Below are 22,156 nucleotides of genomic sequence, written 5' to 3' on the forward strand. Positions count from 1 at the left end.
GTTTTTTAAGTAATGGTTTAATTACAGCTACCTTATAGGCCTGTGGTACATAGCCTGTTTCTAAAGATAGATTTATGATATCTAATATGAATGTATCTATTAAGGGTAAAGCTTCCTTGAGCAGCTTAGTTGGAATAGGGTCTAGCAGACAGGTTGTTGGTTTAGATGAGGTAATAATTGAAGTTAGCTCAGAGAGATCTATGGGTAAAAAGCAGTCTAACAGGGAGTGGGGCCTTATCGATGACTCTAGCACTGCTGTACATGAAGATCTATCTGTAATTTTTGGGGGGAGGATCTGGTGAATTCGTTCTCTAATAGCTACAATTTTATTCATAAAGAAGCCCATGAAGTCATTGCTGCTCAAAGTTAAGGGAATAGTAGGCTCAACAGAACTATGGCTCTTAGTCAGCCTGGCTACAGTGCTGAACAGAAACCGGGGGTTGTTCTTGTTTTCTTCTATTAATGATGAATAATATGCTGTTCTGGCATCACTGAGAGCTTTTTTGTACATTTTTAAACTATTTTTCCAGGCTAAATGAGATTCTTCTAACTTTCTGGAACGCCACTTCCTTTCTAACTTTCGTGTTTCCTGTTTTAAGTTGCGTGTTTGTGAACTATACCATGGAGATTGCCTCTGCTGGTTTACTGCCTTCTTTTTTAGAGGGGCAACACTATCGAGTATTGTACGTAGTGAGGCTGCAGAATTGTCAACAAGATAATCTACTTGTGCAGGATTAACATTAAGGAGACTACTTTCCATTGTATTAACATATGGTGAAGCAAATGATGAACAAATAATTTCTTTAAATTTGTTGACAGCTTTTTCACTTAAGCATCTGCTATAGTGGAATTTTTCCCTACCTGCTATATAGTCTGTTATTGTAAATTCAAATGTTATTAAAAAATGGTCAGACAGAAGAGAGTTGTAAGGAAATATGGTTAAATTATCCGCTTCAATTCCATACGTAAGGACAAGGTCTAACGTGTGACTAAAACAGTGAGTGGGTTTATTTACATTTTGGGAAAAACCAATTGAATCTAATAATGAATTAAACGCAGTGCTCAGGCAGTTACTGTCAGCATCTACATGAATGTTAAAGTCACCTACTATAATGACTTTATCTGTACTAAGCACTAAATCAGATAGAAAATCAGAAAATTCAATCAAAAACTCTGAATAAGTGACTGGAGGACGGTACACGATAACAAATAATAGTGGTTTTTGAGTTTTCCAGTTTGGGTGTGAAAGGCTAAGAGTAAGGCTCTCAAATGAGTTATAACTATGTTTAGGTCTAGGAATTATTGATAAGCTAGAATGGAAGATTGCTGCAACTCCTCCACCTCGGCCTGTGCTTCTAGGAACATGATAATTAATATGACTTGGGGGGGTTGACTCATTTAAACTGACATATTCTTCCTGCTGCAACCAAGTTTCAGTGAGACAGAATAAATCGAATTGATGATCACTTATTAAGTCATTTACTAACAGAGATTTAGAAGAGAGAGATCTGATATTTAATAATCCACATTTAATAGTTTTGGGGTTTTGTTCTGTAAGAGGAGTAGTCTTAACTTTTATTAGGTTATGATTAACTCCTCTTGTTGTCATATTTACTTTATGTAATTTAGGTCGGGGAACAGACACAGTCTCTATAGGTATGTGGGAGTTGTGGGGGGGTGACGGTTGTAAGGACACTGCAGAGAGGCGTGTAGGACTGGATCTCTGCATCCTAGGCTCAACTCTGGATTGTCATACTTTTGGTTATGGCACATGGATCTCACCAGGAGCACACAAATAGCATGTTTCACTTGCCCCAGGGGAGAAGAAGTATCCATTGTAATATGTCAACTAATTTTGCATCCATCCAGATCCAAAAGGTGTCCTGCTCCTCCGCTGTGGCTGGGGAAGAAATCGGTAGGAAGGGAACCATTTCCCAGTACTTCACCACGCTTCATTGTCCCGTGTGTGATGAGCTGACACAGCTGGGCGTGTGTTCACGATGCCGTGCTGAACCCCAGCGAGTCACTGTGACACTGTACCAGAACATGAGACAGTGGGAGAGTCAGCAAGACCAGCTGCTAAAGGTGAGAGGCTAGAGCTGGGTGCATGTAGTTTTTTCCCCAAAAGTTACTTAAAAATAAGTACACATTGTTAGAATTACATCTGGTCATTCTCACTCATTGTAAAATTCAGACACTATAAATATGTAAATACTGTTAATTTGAAAAGTTTCATTTTATTGTAAAGATGGTTTTCATTGTATATGTACTGATGGTTTCCACATTAAGTTGCACACCAGACCACACTTGGCTTGCAAACTAGTTGCAATGTCACCAAATACCAAGGCAACTTGGTTGAAGACTAAAATGGCAGACTACCTACCTCAGCAGGATGGAGTAGGTATTAAAAAGTTTTTTAAAGAGTTTAGAGGATGTTATCTGAGGGAGCTCTCGAAAAGCAGGTTGACCATAATTACAATATATCCACAATATAACATAATCTGAACTTGAAGGTTCCTCCAAGTCATCTGGAGACATCTTTCAGGTAAAACAAGGACATTTGACATGTACATTACATGTACTACCCAAACTAGATGGTTAGGTAAAGGTCAAGGCAAAAGTTATAAATAAATAAACAAACAATCTTGTCGGTACATTCTGATTTTTTTTTTTCTGTAGCCGGGTGCCACTCCAAAATCATGAAGGTCCATTCAGGCACGAAGCTTTCCTAGTAAACTGTTCATACGTGATTCTCTGCAAAGTGATGCTCAAATCCAAGCGTGACCAATGAGCAAAACACACTATCATTTAGAGGGATTTAAGTAAAACCCTACTTGATTACTTAATGGTGGAACTGTGACATTCTTATGTCAAACAGTAGGGGCTGTGTCAGCACTTTGGTTCTAAAACATAGGAGGAAAGAGAAGAGAGGATTTGAACTGTCGGGGAACATAGGGTCAGTAACTTTGACCAGATGGAACATTAGACAACTTTACTTCAATGGATTCCTCTATGAATGTGACATTAAATGTTTTTGTGTCAGGCTTTTCTTCATACAAACCTTTGGCCCAGTCTGCACCGATCGTTAGAGGTATAGATAAAACAACCAAGGATAGAAAAGGTTAGATACACAATAGTTCCCATCATGTCCTTCGGCTTTTCGACAGTATACATTAAAATGTAGTGCTGCCTGTAGAAATGATGTTTTTGTACACACTGTGCCTTCATCTTCTGTTTTGTTTCAGATCTGCAGGAACTGTAGCGGCTGCGCAGAGCGGCAGATACCTTGTGTGTCCCTGGACTGTCCTGTCCTTTACAAGCTGTCCCGGGTTAACAGACAGCTCTCAAAGGCCCCCTACCTCCGACAGCTGCTCGAGCAGTTCTGATTGGTTCTTTAGCCTTAGAGCTCCTCACTTATTTGGTGCTATTTTCTCCCAATCTCGTGTGTTTGATTGTCCATTGAGTTGTAACAGTTTAAATGGTGCTTCAACTAAACCCTGTTGGGTTTTCATTGTGTCTTGTAACTTATGTTATACAAGTATTTCTCTGCATGTGCAGACTGTCTTATTTTGAGGGGGAGTGCTGCAGGTTTGTCTGTCTTCATGCTTGTTTGCTGCCATCTCCATTTGCTGCTATAGGCTGAGTGAAGCTGATGTCTGTGGTGATACAGCTCCAGGCTGCCTGCCATGGAAATATGTGCAGTCCAATCGAGGATGACTTGGATCTTGTGTTCCTTCTAAGAACTTGAAGTCCGTGGTTTTTAAGCAACAGATCTCAAGGCAAACTACATTCAAACCACTAATCATTTTATATAAACTGCAGACTCTTGTAAATATTGTGTACAGCGCCATCTGTAATTTCACTGTGCATTAGTATGAGAAACCTGAAGCTGCAGTCATGAATGCAGTTTGTTAAAGGATGTCATTTCTCATTGAACCTTGATTGTACTGATGTCCATTCTGGCAGATTTGACACATTGTACTTTTTAACTACAGGAACTGGAAACAATTTGAGATAGTGTTAAGTTTTTTTTTTGTAATCTGGGACTGTTGCAATACCGTCTTTTTTTAATATATATATATATATATATATATAATTTATGTCCGTCTATAATTTCCTTGTGCATAAATGGGTTTTGTGGTTCTAATTTTCTGTGCAAAAAGAAACTGTCAAGATTATGTCAATGTCGGATCTTCATTTCCTCATACAACTATACACAGGACCTGTGTATTTGTATAAATGTAAGAAATAACGAAGGTTGTTTGTTTTTAATGGATATTGCTGTGGTGGAGGTTGGAGGTTGATAATAAAAAGTCAGTGTATTCAAATTCCATGATTTTTTTTTCTCTCTCAAATCTAAAACACTACATAATGACAAAACAATCTGAAGCACAACAATGACACTTCAGTCAAATCTTACACAAACATCACACAGTGCAAACTTAAACTACTTTTAAAATGTCCATTTTTGGCATCAGGGTGGCATGAAGATGGAGAGGTTGATTCACTTTGCTCAGGTGTCCTCAAGCAAGGCACTGCATTCCTTCCAGTCACAGGCCTCTATTCAACAATCTACCCTGACCTTTGAGGGAAATGGGCCCATCATTGCAGAGGACCACTGATATTTAACATAATTTTTAAAAATTGATAGGGTAGTGGTAGAGTTACCCATCCAACAGGGTTCCAAACGCTATAGAAGATGCTGATGAGTGTGTGCAAACTTTAGAGTTGTCATAGTGCATGTTTTTATAGGCTGCACAGGATTCAGTTAGTAACCAGTGTTTCACTGCACAGCAAATTACCAACTATACAGAAATATTGGCAATAATATACAAGCACAGAGGTGTTGAGGCATGGCCCTTCTAGTGTCTAGTCAATAGCATTTAAGAGTCTCAATCTCTCTTCTCTCTGGCAAGAGACAGAAGCAGGTTGCGTCTGGGGGAGTCTCCAACCTGGGAGGTGGTGTCTGAGAATGAGGCTCCACCTGTAGTGAATGGCGCTTGGGTTTCAGAGGCAGCAGAGCTCCCTGTCACATCAGGAGGAGAGGAAGCCTTACTGGGAGAATTAAGAAGACTTGCTGTGTCATCCATTTCAATGACCTCAAAATCTGCATCGTTCCACTTATCAGCCTCATTGTCCTCCTCTTCTTCCTCCTCATGGGTTCCTGAGTCTAAGAGTGCCTGGCGGTATTCACTGTCCTCTGTGTCTTGGCGGCCCCTGATGCGGGGTTTCCTGCTCTGGTTGCTGGTGGTGGAGGCTAGCTTGTACATGACTGGGAAAAGGATTGAGGTGAAGGTGGCGGTGACAAGCGACAGGTACATCAGCAGGGGTTGCTCGTGGAACTTCCCAAGCAGAAAGCCTAAAAGAGCAGGCAGCACCATCTCACCCAGGGCTGCACCCACTACAAACACTGATGCTGTGTGGCCCGTCACTGTGGTGTACTGCTCCACCCAGGAGATGCCACTGGGGAAAGTGGTGGCCATGGATGCCCCATAGATACCAGTGCAAATCCACAAAGCCACTGCCTCCCTGCTAAAAAGGCAAAGCAGCAAAGAGGAGACAGTGGAGCCCACCAGGCTGAGCAGAATCATGGTACCTGGGTACACACAGGCCGCAAAGAAGATGGCCAACCCCCGACAGGCAGCGAATGTTCCCCAGAACAAAGAGTTCAGCCAAGCTGCCTGGGACTGAGGCATGTGGGCATAGTCCTTAGCAAAGGTGAAGATGAAGGAGCCGTACGCCACCTCAGCACCTACGTAGGCGAAAAAGAAAAAGAAGAGCAGGACAACAAGATCTATGTGATGTTTGGCCACCAAGGGCTTTCCCAGCGATGTGCGAGGTTTGTCTCGTGACATGCTGCTACCACAGTAGAGAATGAAGAAGAGGAAGGATATGAGAAAGACAAATGTGCCAATTACAATGTAGGCCCACATGGATTTGAGGGTACTGCTGTGGATGAAGCGCATGATGGTGTGAATATCAGAGTTTATAAAGGTTTGCTCTGTAGTTGCAGGAGGAGAGGAGTTGGTGGAAATGGTTCCCGTGCCACTGTTCGTGTCCCGCCCAAACAGAAGCTTAGCTATGATTGGAGACACAAAGGCCCCAGCTGCAAAGCTGAAGTGCAGAGCCTGCATGTGAGGGCCCGCCTGCTCGCCCCATGTGTTAAGAATGAGGACATTACCACCTGACACAAAGAGGAGATAAATAAGTGTTAGATTAATATAGAATAAACCATCATTAGCACTGTATAGTACTACTGTGTGTTAATGACCTGACTAATTATTCACTGTTTCTAAAAGGTTTGCATTTGAATAACACAAAACAAACAAGCAAAGCACTTAGCTAGTTTTTTCCCCTCATTCACATATGACCTTAAGTCTTTTTACAACATAAATGAATTGACATCCTCTGTACAAAAATTTGGGATACAATCATGTATCAAAGAAAAAGAAGTTGTGAGAAAGTTTGTCATCAATTGTTTTCTGAATAGTGAGGCTAGGATGCAGTTAGCAAAAAATAAAGCCTATCGCTTGCATTAGCTGCTGTTTAAACTATGTAGTGGAAATGTGAAAAGTTCACAAGGGGAATTCCTTTGTTAGCCAGGGATGATTAGGCCTGCTTCTTCCCCGTCGTGGCTAACCTTTAAAATCCTTCAGACATACAAACTACAAAAGGAAATGTGTGAATAACAATTACAATTATGCTGCAGTTGTCTACACATACACATTAGGTTGATAATTTTTCAACCTTTATTTCTAAAATCCTTGAAAAAGTAGTCGTAAAACAATTATGTGACCACCTTTACAGGACTAATTTGTATGAAGACTTTCAGTCAGGATTTAGAGTTCATCATAGTTTATAAACAGCACTGCTAAAAGTCACCATTGACCTTCTCTTGGCCTCAGATAATGGAATAGTCTCTATACTTGTGCTGTTAGATCTTAGTGCTGCATTCGATACCATTGATCACAACATTTTATTACAGAGACTGGAACATGAAATTGGGATTAAAGGAACAAGGTTAGTTTAAATCGTATGTGATAGATTTCAGTTTGTTCATGTTAATGATGAGTCCTCCATGCACACAAAGGTTAGCTATGGAGTTCCACAAGGCTCCGTGTTAGGACCAATACTTTTTACTTTATATATGTCTCCTTTAGGCAACACTCCATAAATTTCTACTGCTATGCTAATGATAACTAGCTATATTTATCTATGGAACCAGATGAAAAAAAATCAGTTTATTAACCTTCATACCTACAAGACATAAAAGCCTGGATGTCCCACAATTTTTTACTTCTAAACTCAGACAAATCTGAAGTCATTGTATTTGGGCCCAAAAATCTCCGAAATATAATGTCCAAATATAGTGTTACTCTAGCTGGCAAAAGTCTGGCCTCCAGTACTACTGCAAGGACCCTTGAAGTAATTTTTGACCAGGATTTGTCTTTTACCTCACATATAAGACAAATCTCTAGAACAGCCTTCTTCCAACTACGGAACATTGCCAAATTAGGAGCCTCCTGTCTCAAAGTAATGCCAAAAAACTAGTCCATGTTACTTCTAGGTTGGACAACTGTAATTCCCTACTTTCAGGATGCCCCAGTAACTTGTATGTACTTGTGGTTCCCAGAATTTCCAAAGGTAGAATAGGAGGCAGAGCCTTTAGCTATCAAGCTCCTTTCCTGTGGAACCAGCTCCCAGTTCTGATTCGGGAAGCAGACACCATCTACTTTTAAGTCTAGGCTTAAAACCTTCCTCTTTAATAAAGCTGATACTTAGTTATAATTATGCTGCTATAGGCTTAAACTGCTGAGGGACCCCCTCCTCCTCTCCATCTCTCCTGACAATTGTCACTACTGTATGACATTAACTCTGTGTGTTTTATCCTGTAGTTGTCTTGTCTGTCTCTTTCTGCAGGTCTCCCGGGGCTTTGAAGCTGTGTGTTTTCCAGTGTTCAGCTACTGGTCCTACCAACCTGCCCGATGATTTGTTGATTAATAGAAGAAAACAAGAACAACCCCCGGTTTCTGTTCAGCACTGTAGCCAGGCTGACTAAGAGCCATAGTTCTGTTGAGCCTAGTTTTCCCTTGAAATGACTTCATGACTTTCTTTATGAATAAAATTGTAGCTATTAGAGAAAGAATTCACCAGATCCTCCCCACAAATATTACAGATAGATCTTCATGAATCATCAATAAGGCCCCAATCCCTCTTAGACTGCTTTTTACCCATAGATCTCTCTGAGCTAACTTCAATTATTACCTCATCTAAACTAACAACCTGTCTGCTAGACCCTATTCCAACTAAGCTGCTCAAGGAAGCTTTACCCTTAATAGATACGCTTGTATTAGATATCATCAATCTATCTTTAGAGACAGGCTATGTACCACAGGCCTATAAGGTAGCTATGATTAAACCCCTACTTAAAAAAACCCTGTCTTGACCCAGGGGTTTAGGCAATTACAGACAAATATCAAATTCCCCCTTTGTTTCTAAAATCCTTGAAAAAGTAGATGCAAAACAATTATGTGACCACCTTTACAGGGATCATTTGTATGAAGACTTTCAATCAGGATTTAGAGTTCATCATAGTACAGAAACAGCACTGGTAAAAGTCATTAACGACCTTCTCATGGCATCAGATTATGGGCTAGTCTCTATAATCTGAAACGCAACCTACACAGGCAAGCTGTCCCTCTCCCACTTTGGAATACAGGTTCTACAAATTGTTGTCCGTTACTGTAAATGTCTCTCTGATAGTTGAAAGGGTTTTGGTGTCTTAAAAAGCCTTTAATTAGATTTTTTTAAATTAAATTTGTTTTGTTTTTTTATTTATTATGGATGGCCTTAAATTTTAAATTTATCAGACCTGGCATCTCAAGGCCCTGGAGGCTCAATGGGTAGAGTATCGAGTTGGATTACAGAAGGCTGCACGATCAAACTCCACACCACCAGGTGTGGCCCCCTCCCAGCCACCAAGCACAACCTTGGTGCAAGCCTAGAGCCCGAAAAAAATGGAAGGGTTGTGGCAAGAAGGGCATCGGATATAAAAACACATGCCAAATTAAAGTGCTGAACTTGTGTGTCATTATTATTGGCAACAGCTGTGATCAAGATGACCTCTATCTGACACTGACCTTTGATAATAGTCATAACGTAATAGAACATTAACAAAGGCAAGGCTGGGGTACAGTAATGCAAATTAAAAGTAACAGAATATTTGTACAATATACATCTTTAATTTTAAAAAAAAAGTATCTGGTAAAAAGGATTTAATTTATTTGAATTTTTCTGACATGAACACAGGCTCAGAATTATACACACTTATTTTGGCATTCAAAGTGTTGATCTGTGCCACATGATACTGATCATTTGTGCTGCAGCAAGGCATGTAGTTACAACTTACATTTATAGTTACAGCACCCCAGGCATGCACAAATCATGGCCCCTTCTTTAATGTAATGTAATGGTAGTACTGTATTTGCACACCAGCAAGGTACTGTAGTAGAATATATATACAGTATAGCATTCTTCACAAAATTGGTTGTGGACAGATTTGAACAGGAAGTTAAGAGGTATTAGGCTTGACAAATAAAGACATTTCAGAACTTTAGGTACCACAAGATTAAAAATCAAAGTATGTGTATGTATAAAATAATTGGGTGTTTTATTTTTTCACAGTATTTTTTAAATAGTTATAGAGGCCAGTCACTACAGCACTTAGGTGCTACTAGTGACTACTAGTAAATCATATAAGACCTGGAAGATGAAAACATGATTCATTAGAGCAGGTCACCTCCTTCCATTGCTCCGTGGGCCAGTTCTGAGTGCTTTTCAGCAATGGGCACCTTGACTGGTCTGTGACTCTGCAGGCCATATACAACTGTGATGTCTGTTCGGATACCTTCCTGATCCCAATACACAGGCCAGCCCTTGGTCACCACCCATGAACCTGTTGCCGATTAAACGGTTTTCCTCCTTGGACTACTTTCTGTAGGTCCTGACCACTGCAGACCGAGATCATCCCACAAAAGCTGCAGTATGGAGGTGCACGGACCTAGTCATCTAACCATCACAATTGGTCCATTGTCAAAGTCTCTCTAAAGGAAAAAATGTTCACTTCCCGCCTAATATATCCCATGCACTTCCAGATGCTATTGTAATAAGATAATCAATGTTATTCACTTCACCTGTCAGTGCTTGTGACTCAACGGTGTATATATGAACATGGCTCCAACTAGAATTATCCAGATCATTTCATCACCTGGCCCTAATGCCACATACAGTAAACTTGCGCAATCATTGTACCTGCTCACTCCAAAGGTGCCTTAATCCAGTGTGCCAATATATTTAATAGCCAATAATTTGCATGGACTGCTGTGAACTTCAATGCTAGGAATTATAATTGTGGTAAGATGTCACAATGTGTGTTACAAAGGCTTACTTAAAAATATGTAATTTATCAAAAGTAGTGTCAGAATGTGATTTAAAAAATCCCAGGTTACAGCTTAGTTAAAGGGAATGTAAACTATGTGTGTATGATTGTTAATTACCCAGCCAAAAGGTTAATCTTTAGTTGAATAATTTCATACTGGGTAAGCAAACTTTGTACTATTTGTTCATGCATTTAGTTATACTTTACTGTACCTGTATCCAGAACACCCATAGATATCCCAATACTGGACATGAACCCAGTGAGAAGCAGTGCCTGCTTACAGAAAGGAATGGCACACATTCCAAATGCTGTGAGCACCATTGACAACCCTGAAAAGAGAGATGGGTATTCATTTTAGGAGAGCAAGTGTAAACAGTCAGAAGTTGAGCTTGGTAGATGGGAAGACTATAGAGACCAGTCGGTTTGTGGTTACCAAAAACAACGAGGGATCAATTCCTTATCCTACCAGAGCCTTAAAAACCAGAAAACATATTAGTCTAAAAACAAAGCCATTAAAGGTAAAGGTATAGATTGAGCCCGCTGTGGGAGAAGAAATGGTCACTCCAAAAGGTAGGATTTGTAGGTTGCCTTTAGAAACATATTAGATTGGGCCTGTAACACATACTACACCAGCTCCACTTGCAGCTACAGTACAACTTATATCACAAATTCACCAGAAGAAATGGTTACCTAACAAGAGATGGGGGTTCATGCAGTCGAAGAGAATGCCTCCTAAGAGGGAACCACCAATGTATCCTGCAGAGCGGCCAACAAAGATGTAGGAGATGTTGCTGATATTCTTTTTCACGTTCACAGCCAGGTCATCGAATGTGGGGCCAAGAACTGAGATACTCATCCCCTAGAAATATAAGAAGATTGGTGAAATGTCTGTCAAAGAAGAAGAACAACTCTTATCCACAAATCAAATACCCAGCTATATTTATCTATGGAACTAGATGAAAATAATCAGTTAATAAAGCTTCAAGCCTACAAGACATAAAGGCCTGGATGTCCCCCAATATTACTTTTAAACTCAGACAAAACAGAAGTCATAGTATTTGGGCCCAAAAATGTCAGAGATATGATGTCCAACCATATTGTTACTCTAGATGGCATAAGTCTGGCCTCCAGTACTACTGCAAGGAACCTTGGAGTTATTTTTGATCAGGATTTGTCCTTTAACAACATCCTTCTTCCACCTACGAAACATTGCCAAAATTAGTAGCATCCTGTCTCCAAGTGATGCCGAAAAACTGGTCCATGCATTTGTTACCTCTAGGCTGGACTACTGTAATTCCCTACTTTCAGGATGCCCCAGTAACTCCCTAAAGAGCCTGTAATTAATCCAAAATGCTGCAGCAAGAGTGCTGACTGGAACTAGCAAGAGAGATCATATTTCACCTTCACTAGCTTCTCTCCATTGGCTTCCCATTAAATTTAGAATAGAATTTAAAACCCTGCTTCTTACATATAAAGCTCTGAATGGTCAGGCTCCATCATATATAGAAGATCTCATAGCACCATATCATCCCAGTAGACCACTTCGCTCTCAGAATGCAGGCCTACTTGTGGTTCCCAGAATTTCCAAAGGTAGAATGAGAGGTAGAGCCCTTAGCTATCAAGCTCCTCTCCTGTGGAACCAGCACCCAGTTCAGATTCGGAAGGCAGACACCCTCTCTACTTTTAAGTCTAGGCTTAAAACTTTCCTCTTTAATAAAGCATATAGTTAGTTATAGTTATGCTGCCATAGGCTTAGACTGCTGGGGGACCCATCCCAAGGCACTGAGCTCCTTTCTTCCTTTTGACCATCTCTCCTCTCCTCTCACCCCGCAACTGTCACCACTGTATGTCATCAACTCTGTGTGTTCTCTCCCGTAGTTGTCTTTGTCCTTCTCTGTCCCCCTCTCTGTCCCTTTCTGCAGGTGTCCCCGGCTTTAAAGCTGTGTGTCTTCCAGCGTGCAGCTACTGGTCCTACCAATCTGCCCGATGTTTTGTTGTTGCTTTTTGTTGCTCAGTTCTTTTCTCTCTCCCATTTCCACTCACCCCAACCGGTCGAGGCAGATGGCTGTCCACCCTGAGCCTGGTTCTGCTGGAGGTTTCTTCCATTAAAGGGAGTTTTTCCTCTCCACTGTTGCCTATGGCTTGCTCCAGGGGGAATTGTTGGGTTCTCTTTATACATCTTTATAATCTTGACTTTATTCTGTTAAGTGCCCTGAGATGACTTTGTTGTGAATTGGCGCTATATAAATAAAGTTGAATTGAATTGAATTGAATTGAAATCACCTTTGACACATCATTAATCTTTGATTTTTGCTACTTTTAAGCAGTTATATCCAATCATGAAATTTTTACCAGGTTTTACAACTATGTAAATCCTGCCAGTGCAGGATAGAGCGTTAACCTCAGCAGGCTCAATATCTCACAGCCTGGACATTACAATAGATCAATTGTTAACCGTTGCACATTTGTAACACAGAAGTGAAAGTTTGCATAAAGACAATAAGTATCACAAAACTACCTATGACACACTTTGTCAGTTATCAAAAGTAACGTTAATGATGCTGAATGTTAAGGAACAATGCAAGCTAAAAAGCTATACTTTGAGTAACCATTTTAACCATGATGTAATATGTGGGACATTTGTAAAATATGTAATACGTGGGACATTTTACCCATGATGTAATATGTAGGACATTTGGACTATGATGTTTGCAGATGACATTGTGATTTGTAGTGAGAGCAGGGAGCAGGGAGCAGGTGGAGCAAAATCTATAGAGGTGGAGGTCAGCTGTGGAAAACAGAGGAATGAAGCTTAGCTGCAGCAAGACAGAATACATGTGTGTGAATGAGAGCAACCCAGGTGGAACGGTGAGGTTAGAGGGAGCAGAGGTGAAGAAGGTGCAAGACTTTAAGTACTTAGGGTCAATGGTTCAGAGCAACGGAGAGTGTGGCAAAGAGGTGAAGAGGCGAGTGCAGGCAGGTTGGAACAAGTGGAGTGTCAGGTGTGTTGTGTGACAAAAGAGTATCAGCGAGAATGAAAGGAAAGGTGTTCAGAGATGTTGTTCAGCTTAGAGACAGTGGCACTGAAGAAAAGACAGGAGGCAGAGCTGGAGGTAGCAGAGCTTAAGATGTTGAGGTTCTCTTTGGGAGTGACGAGGATGGACGGGATCAGGAATGTGTACATAAGAGGGACAACTCATATTAGATGTTTTGGAGATAAAGTCAGAGAGGCCAGATTGAGGTGGTTGGGACATGTTCAGAGGAGAAACTGTGAATATATCGCTAGAAGGATGCTGAGGTTGAAGCTGCCAGGCAGGAGGTCTAGAGGAAGACCAAGATTTATGGATGTAGTGAGAGAGGACATGAAGTTAGTCGGTGTGAGTGAAGAGGATGCAGAGAACAGAGTTAGATGGAGGCACATGATTCGCTGTGGTGACCCCTGAAAGGGAACAGCCCAAAGGAAAAGAAGAAGAAGCTTTAAAACCATAAAATAGCCCTGTTGGCGCTTCTTGTTCAAGGAAATAATTACATTTAAACCTTTCCTCATTTATTCACACAACAACAGTCTTAACTCAATAAGCTAACGCTAGTAAAAATTTCGCAAGATGTTTTTAAAGCTAACCAACTACTAACTACCGTTAGTAGAGCAAAATGAGCTAACTAGCTTAATGCTACATAAATATCCTAAGTTTATCACGTTAAAAACAGATATTTTTACACATACATTCTGGAGGAAAAATAATATAGAAATTCATGACGAAAACGCTTGATGAAACAGAAGGTATATTCATAAAGCCTTTTCTGTAAAAGCACGATGAATATGGTGTTAGCTTTCATTCCCTCATTCACTCTCATATTCACCAAGCCCAGGAAAGATGCACAGAGCGCGAGGGTGACTGTCCATCGGCCGCACGTGCCCTGTCCGCTTCTTCCTCCGGCGACCAATTTCACACGGTCGTCGCATCCCGGTTTCGTCGTCCTCTTGACTGCCTTAAGCGCACTCTTTAGCCCTCGTACGCTATCCTTTCTCTTGTCAAACAGGGTGTCCTCCTCCTGGTCGTCGTTATCATCGTCGTCTTCCATGCTTGCGAATCTAACGTGCTTCTTTTTCACGACGGTGTCTCGTGCGTTGGACGAAGACATACCCGCCAGTTTGACCCTAACGTTACACCTGCTACTGGTTCTGCTGCTGGGCTGTCACAAAAATACTGGCTACGGCCGAGTAAACAGCGACAGAGCGCAGACAGCGATTTAGTGGGCCTCTTGCCGTTTTGGTGCTTCTTGCTTTCTTGCTTGTTGATCAGAAGGTCTTAATTTTAATTCTTTTTAAGTTGGTCCCACCATCTTTAAGACAGGTGGAAGATGCAAAGAATGACAGCGGCTTGCCGCTGCAGCTGTGGGTCCCTCCATATGTCAACTGCAAATGTTTGACTGCATGACGGTTACAAAGATCGTCTATTCACTCGACTGAACAAGGTCACCCGCCTTTCATATGACTCCAATGAGCAGATACATTTTATAAATTTAATCTGGAAAACAAAACGGGGAAAATTAAAATTTATGAAAGTATGTGACATGTTTTCATCTAAAAAATAATGATAAAACATGTTATTATTATTTTTATGATTTCTTTTTGTTTTTCCTGTTATTTTATAAACAGCTGAGTAAGCTAAAAAACAAAAAAATTGTAAAGGGCTTAGTAATAAAATTCAAACTTTCAAAAAGGTTCAAATTTTAAGAAATTTGTAAGCGTGAATGTAGGCCTCATGAACACACAGCTTACGGGTAGAATTACTAATGAAGCAGCTCTGTCGACTTTTGACCACTAAAAATAGCTGTATGGCATGAACATTACTAATCAGAACAGAGAAACACAAGCGTTAATTACTGTGTTGATTGAAGGTGTAACCTCTTAAATTCTGGAAACCTGCCATTTGCAGGAAACACTGCAAACTCACTGTAGGGCGCCTGCATAGCAGAAATTAGACCTGAACAACGTTTTGTTTATTGGATTTCCAATTTTAGATGTAAACAAAAACACGTAGCCCATTTCCAAATATGAAAAACTAACCAAATAAGCACATTCTGACACATTTTTATGTTCTGACACAGTTTTTATGTTTGCAAAACTGTCAATAACACTATAGTAACATAAACATTTACCATGTACCAGTTCGAAACCAGAAATAATGAGATCCTAGCTTCCGGGATTGTCTACAAATACGTCATCGCTACGACAGCGTCACTGGCTGAATTAGTTAGAATGCTGTACTTCAGACGCAGTAAGACCTCTCGTCTCCTTCGCTATTTGAACTGACTACACATTAAAATACAGGAAGGGATACAGGAGGTAGTGGCGATCAGGTTCACATTTACAGAAAATGGCGGCTCCTATACTGCCCTGCAAGGTGCGAGTTGTCCTACAGGTTGCGGACAGTGAGACGCCTACAGAACAGAGATAAGACTATGGACTGCTCTGCCTGATCTTGCTTTCTATGTTTTTAACATGATTAATTTGTTGTAAGATATTTTAGTTACTTTTCCTAAGTGCCACGATAACTAAATATAAAAAATCTAATCTTAATACATTAGTGGTTGATTATTTCTTATGTTGTGATACACATTTTCTTTAATTTGAAGTGTGTCTTCTCTTAGATGATCCCAATAGGCAGCAATTCACAAGTTTAATATTTTCTTTTTAAATCTGCCATAAATATTCTTAAGAGATTGTGTGTCAAAATAATAATGTAAAACCCTAGTGACAATTTACCAGCTACCAGCTGTGACAAACATGCTTCAATAAAGTCAAAACATCTGATAAACAGCTTTCTTTTACTGTCTTGAAAATGGTTACATCTGATTACATTGATGCATTGCAAATACTGTAGCTCACCACATGCCCTATGGGAGCTGAAGAAAATATAGGAAAATTAACAAAGTACACAACATTTAGGTTAAAAACATGAGTGATATAAATTCACCACATGCATAACAGAGCAAACATGGAATCAAAATGGAGCACTAAGGAACAACTTAAGACAAAACTGATGCAAAACATAAAATAGCAAAGGTGCATTTCTTGCAGCAAAGTTTTTGAATAAATCCTCATCTGTACTTGCAGCAAAAACTAAATGCATCTTTACAGATAGTGTAAATAAAGCCAGTGTCTGGATGGCTATGAAGGGGCCACCAAAAAATGACACCAGCAACTAAATGATGAAATGCAAAAAAAAAAGAAAAGGACAAATTAACTCATGCAAAAAGACTAAATGGACAGAAAAAAATTCGTATGTTAAGGCAGTTTCATATGTGGTTTAAATCACTACAAACTGAAATAAAAATGGACAATATCATCAAAGAAGCATATACGAAATAACATTAAATTAGTAAATTTTTCAGCATATTGAAACAATCAAAATACATAGGTAAAAACTCAGAAACGTCTCTGACAAGAAATTACATAAGGCCGTCATTGGTGAATAGGGGTATTATAATTAAAATAAATTGATATAAAATTTCTGCATCTCATTACAAAGATTTAACTGCAATAGAATACATTTTAATCATATATATAGATATATCTATATAGATATATCTATCACGTTGTAAACCATTTGTCAAGCCTGTGTCCTCAGTTTCATTTCAATAATTGGAGATTAACTCATATATAGGCTTTTCAGTTTTGGTTGGCTGAAACCTGAACACTGTTTGGACTGCCTGTGATGAAGGATCATGACCATTTGAACATTAGCATTTCTACTGTTTTGTAACTTCTGAGGTAGAGTGTCACAGTTCTGCAGACGAAAAAAAAAAATCAAACCACAGAAAGTCTGTAATACTGCTCTGTTTTCGAAAAGGTTTTCCTAAAGCAGTCCATCACATTCAGCTACAATGTAGGATTAGGGCCACTATAAAATTTGTATTTAAGTTCTGACTCACATGCCTGAGTTTTAAGTCAGGGAAAAAAGAATTCAGAGAAAAAGTCAGAATTCAAAACTTTTTTAAGAAGACAATTATAAAGCAAAGTCAAATTCCAGATCTTAAAGTCAGAATCCTGAGGAAGAATTCAGAAAAAAAGTCAGACCTTAAACAAATATTTTATAGCAGTAACAGACTGATAAGTGATGTGTTCTAATGCAGTGATTCCCAATCCTAGTCCTCAAGGACACCTTCTCTGCTTGTTTTCCAACTAACCCTGCCCTACCCACTAATGATTACCTGGAACGGGTGTGCTTGGATAATCAGAAGTTAAAGAATAACAATTAACTTTCTCCTTCTCCATTACACCCTCATTTAAGATGGTATGTACGATTTTCTGACTGATTGACAAACCTGATCGAGGATATATGTAGTGCAGAGTTACTTGGAATCAAGCAGAGCATAGATTTCTTAAGGAGCATGAGTGAGAATCACCATTCTAATGGTTCACTGATACTCATGTGGGCATTAGGGAGCAAACACACTTTTAGCCATTTTCATTTCAATACATTTTGGTCTTCAGCAAATGAAATCAAGGCTTCAGGCCTATGCCCGTAAATTATACCATGACATTCTTCACAAGAAGTACAAAATAAATATGAAAAACAAACAAAAACCTTTCCATTTAAGCTAGGAGTTACCTATTAACTTGACTCAACATCATGTAGTAAACCATTAGTCAAGCTTGTGTCCTCAGTTCCATTTCAAATATTGGAGATTAACTCTCCAGATCATAAGACACTGTAGGTAAATATGTAATAGATTATGAGGTCATCCATCTGAGCAGGTGATCTGTGTGGTTCATACAGTGACAGTTGTTTTATGACCTGGACCCTGTCATCAATTAGTTAAGTCATCACATTTAAAATTTATGTTGCACAGTGTTGAAGTAAGTACATTTGAATGTTTCTACCAAAAACAAGTCTTTTGAAAGTAATACTGCTTAAAGTCCATAAAGTCTATACTGCTTAAATACTATAATTATTGAACGTAGACTTGAGCACCAAGAAGTTTCAATATGAATATGATGAAAGTTGTTTCATCACAGAAATATGGTGTACAGCACTAGCATTATACTTGCTAAGTGACAGTATTGGTGTATAGGATTAATCTCTTTCTATCACTTTTAGCAAGAAAACCAATTAGCATTTTTTTAATTGGGGGTAAAAAAACCAAATTTCTCCCATTGTGTGTATGTTTGTATGAGCTATGTATTAATAAAATAATATAAATAATTACTTTGTGCTAATTGGCAGCAATGTTATTTAGAGAAAACAACATGTAAGTGTTATGAATGCCTCAGTGTGACCTCCCTTTAAGTTCCTATTAATTTCCGAGTGTATTATGCTTATTGGTGGATACAAATCTTTTTCTTGCTAACAAATTAAGGGGCAGCTGAAGCTCAGTTGGTAAGGCAGTCATCCACGGACCACAGGGTCACTAGTTTGTAGCCCATTCCCCTCCCTAGCTGTGCAGTGCCCGGTAGAAATTGGGGAGGGTTGCATCAGGAAGGGCATCCAGCGCAAAAACTGTGCCAAATCAACATGCGGACAATGATCTGCTGTGGCGACCCTGAATTCACAGGATACGCGGAACAAAAAACAAAAACAAAACAACTCTACAGTTCATTACCATGAGATAATTATGATATGGTAAATTTGACATCTTTGGTCAATTTTTTTGTGTTTGGTAATCTAGCTTTGAAAATAGTCCAGTCCACAAAAGACCATTTGTCCTGAATCAAGTTTGAAGAAAAGAGCTGCTTGTCTTTGGAAAATATGTCAGGGTTTCAGATGGGATGTGCAGTCGTCAAGCTTGAAGCTGCTTCCTTTGATGTGTCCGAGCCAATCATAGCCTGATATTTCCCAGAACACGTCACTGAAAGATGATGTCCCTTTGAACACTGATTTAAACGATTTAGGCATACTTAAGACATTCTCTTCTGAGGGAACACTTAGCAGGCTGGTATGCTTTGCACTAGCCTAAAATTAAGATATTGTTTGAAGCTAAACCAATTTGCAGAATGGCTGATTTCATCTCTCGCTTTCTTTTTGTGGTAGAAAAGCGCCATATAAATGCAGACAATTTACCATTTACCATTTTTATGCCATATCTCTAAAAGCTATGGTAGTGTTGAACACTGATTGTAATATCATGAGACCATATTTCCCTTAAGAATACATCTAAAATTGTTGCCTTTGGTAGAGATTTTGGTTGAAGACTTCATTCTACAGCTTTCCCACATCCCTTGCAACAAATAAGCATCTTTTTCCATTTACATTAAAGCTTCAAATTTGCAGCTTTGAGATTATCTTAGTCCAATTGAACTATTGCATAGTTCTTCGGGATTGCATTCATGTTATACTGAACTTCAAAATTCTACTCCATTCTACTAAAGGCAGCCATTGCAATCTGGGCTAAACATACACACACACACACACACACACACACACACACACACACACACACACACACACACACACACACACACACTTTTAATTGCTGTCTCTAGTCTCAGTCTGACCCAATGTGTCTGTTCAGTGCCACACTTATACGACAGACTCTCCATTCTTGGAATGTGTGTCTCCCTTAGTCTTCTCGTGTTCTATCATCTTTTGGGTGGCATCCTGTTCCTTGCTCAATTCCTCCTTCTCCCCTTTCTTGCGCCTGGCTTCCAACCATGGGATCAGACACAGCACAGCTCCTCCAAAGATTGGGGGGATACCTGCCAGGTAGAAGGCCACATCATAGCTACCCAGTCTGTCCCTCAGAAAGCCTTCAACCACAGAGAAAAAGAAGAACAGGGATCAGAAAAAGACAGTTAACCTAAACCTTAATAATAGTGCAACATCAATGGAAGCAGCTGGTGCAAGACACAGTTGGTCTACTTTCCAGTGGGCACATGTCTGTCCTGTGGGCAAGTAAACTATTAAGGAGCTTGATTTGATTTGACTTGAATTTGACTTGACTTTACATAATGGGCCTTTATCTTTTTTATGTTAATACCAGAAGGAAAAATGTGCTTAGCCTGTCTGTAAAGGTAAGGTGCTCAGATCAATCAAGTTAGCATTATAAAGACATAGTGGAGCCAAAAGAAACACTGATAAAAGAAATGCTGATATTAATTTTTATTCCTTAAAGCCCAAATAAGTAATTACCACGGCTGTACACATAACTCTGAATTACTGACCTTGCTCAATGTATTGTCCATGGAATATGGAAATATCTTTTGTGCTCAAATAAACACTAGGTGGTGCCAAAGAAACACTGATAAAAGAAATGCTGATATTAATTTTTATTCCTTAAAGCCCAAATAAGTAATTACCACGGCTGTACACATAACTCTGAATTACTGACCTTGCTCAATGTATTGTCCATGGAATATGGAAATATCTTTTGTGCTCAAATAAACACTAGGTGGTGCCAAAGACATATAAGTATTTATGTCATAAAAGCCCAATTGTTTTTAAAAGTTAGGCTAAGAGTCTTACTGTGGAAATGCTTTTTGTCTGAGAGGACAGATGACAGTGGTTAAATTACAAGCACTGAAACACTCTTTCAGCTTTACCTGCAATGGGGGGTCCCACAGTCATGGGTACAGACATAAGACCCAGCAAGAAGCCTATGGCCTGGGACACATCTTTGGCCCCAACCAGCTCGAAGGCAATAGGGGCCATGATGCAGATAAAACAGCCATCAAATAGCCCCATCAGCAGGCACACAGCTATCAGCCCACCAAAAATGTTGCATAAAGGGATCATCATGGACATGACGCCGATGACAAGGAAAGAAGCCACCTGGGAGAAGGTGAGAAAAAGGGTTTATTTACATGCACTCAAACCCATCAAAGTTTTATTTGATGGTTTAACTAGGTTATACACAATATAGAAAGTTAATTAAAATGGGTTCCATATGAGGTTACAGTTTCAAGTATCACATGATCATCTTAATGCTGTTTCAGGGCTTTTTCATGTAAACAGAGGAACACAGGAGAAACATCAGCTATCAGCAACTTTAACATAAATAGTCACCTTCAATAATCCACTGAATTATGGTGCACAGCTGACATTGACATTAACTTGAAGTATATTGTTGTGTCGAGACCAAGCGTGCACTCACCTGCAGGTAGACTTTGTTGACTCCATGAACATAATCTGCCACCCGGCCAAAGATGAGACGGCCAACACCAGATGTGATACCAATGCACATCAGCAGAACTTCTTTACTGGCATCTTGTCCAAAACGCTCCTCAACATGCTTCATCTGCGGACAGTGAAGAAAACAGATGATATCTGTCTCATTGCTCTAAATCTAGTGTATTTTTTAGTAAATGATTTTAAAAGAGAATCTTAGGAAAACATTGAATATATGCATAAAGTATTTACAATGCTGTGCTTTACTGTTAATTAACTAGTGGTCCCTGCCCTGTGATGTACCAGTCATTTTTCAGGAAAGAGTTTATCTTTGCCACCATGTCATTATTATCACAACCATTGTCATACCTGTCTGTGACATCATCATTCCTATCATGGTAGCTTCCACCTCCAACTGCGAGAAAAGTAGCTGACATGTTCATGTTCAAGACATGCTTTAGCCCAAAGCACCAATCTCTCTGAGACCCAGTGTTTGTGAGCCAGAGGAGCCTGCTGTTTGGAGCCCTGCAAATTGTTTCTACCTCCAGGCAGACTGCAGCAGTCCTATTCAACAAGCCTTTCTGTCTGCTGCCTTTATACCCCTACA

At 39.7% G+C, this 22,156-nt stretch overlaps 3 protein-coding genes across 7 annotated transcripts in view; 1 reads left to right on the top strand and 2 right to left on the bottom strand.

Annotated features, from left to right (window-relative positions):
• The window catches only part of rev3l (REV3 like, DNA directed polymerase zeta catalytic subunit), a 79,919-nt gene extending 76,410 nt beyond the window's left edge, over nt 1-3,509 (top strand). For all 4 annotated transcript variants that reach the window (XM_067481294.1, XM_067481295.1, XM_067481296.1 and 1 more), the window contains 2 exons: nt 1,870-2,085; nt 3,246-3,509. In XM_067481294.1, coding sequence (XP_067337395.1) covers nt 1,870-2,085; nt 3,246-3,386 — 357 coding nt within the window. In that variant the 3' untranslated portion in view covers nt 3,387-3,509. The remainder of the gene's footprint in view (nt 1-1,869; nt 2,086-3,245) is intronic.
• A 569-nt stretch (nt 3,510-4,078) lies between these two features.
• mfsd4b (major facilitator superfamily domain containing 4B) lies at nt 4,079-16,100 on the bottom strand. Of its 2 annotated transcripts, XM_067481300.1 has the most exons (5): nt 15,602-16,100; nt 14,300-14,967; nt 11,129-11,297; nt 10,651-10,767; nt 4,079-6,184 (listed from the first exon to the last, which is right to left on the bottom strand). In XM_067481300.1, exons 2-5 carry the CDS (start codon nt 14,579-14,581, stop codon nt 4,893-4,895), a joined length of 1,860 nt encoding a protein of 619 aa, XP_067337401.1. In that variant the 5' UTR covers nt 14,582-14,967; nt 15,602-16,100; the 3' UTR covers nt 4,079-4,892. The 2 variants fall into 2 exon arrangements, with proteins under 2 accessions (XP_067337401.1, XP_067337402.1); XM_067481301.1 differs by lacking the exon at nt 10,651-10,767.
• A 153-nt stretch (nt 16,101-16,253) lies between these two features.
• slc16a10 (solute carrier family 16 member 10) overlaps nt 16,254-22,156 on the bottom strand; it is a 37,545-nt gene continuing 31,642 nt past the window's right edge. Inside the window, exons 4-6 of the mRNA XM_067481302.1 lie at nt 21,536-21,679; nt 20,985-21,213; nt 16,254-20,192 (exon numbers count right to left, since the gene is read on the bottom strand). Of these exons, the coding sequence (XP_067337403.1) occupies nt 19,966-20,192; nt 20,985-21,213; nt 21,536-21,679 (600 nt within the window). The 3' untranslated portion in view covers nt 16,254-19,965. The remainder of the gene's footprint in view (nt 20,193-20,984; nt 21,214-21,535; nt 21,680-22,156) is intronic.

Source organism: Channa argus, chromosome 17 (genome assembly GCF_033026475.1).
Source record: "Channa argus isolate prfri chromosome 17, Channa argus male v1.0, whole genome shotgun sequence".
Classification (NCBI taxonomy): Eukaryota; Metazoa; Chordata; class Actinopteri; order Anabantiformes; family Channidae; genus Channa; species Channa argus.

Excerpts from the sequence above, each read along its gene's own strand:
- mfsd4b (XM_067481300.1), bottom strand. The coding sequence starts at position 14,581 with ATGTCTTCGTCCAACGCACGAGACACCGTCGTGAAAAAGAAGCACGTT. Across the intron at positions 10,768-11,128 it reads GAACCCCCATCTCTTGTTAG|GGTTGTCAATGGTGCTCACA; the intron begins GTAACCATTTCT and ends CTCTCTTTTCAG. Across the intron at positions 6,185-10,650 it reads TATGGGTGTTCTGGATACAG|GTGGTAATGTCCTCATTCTT; the intron begins GTACAGTAAAGT and ends TCTTTGTGTCAG.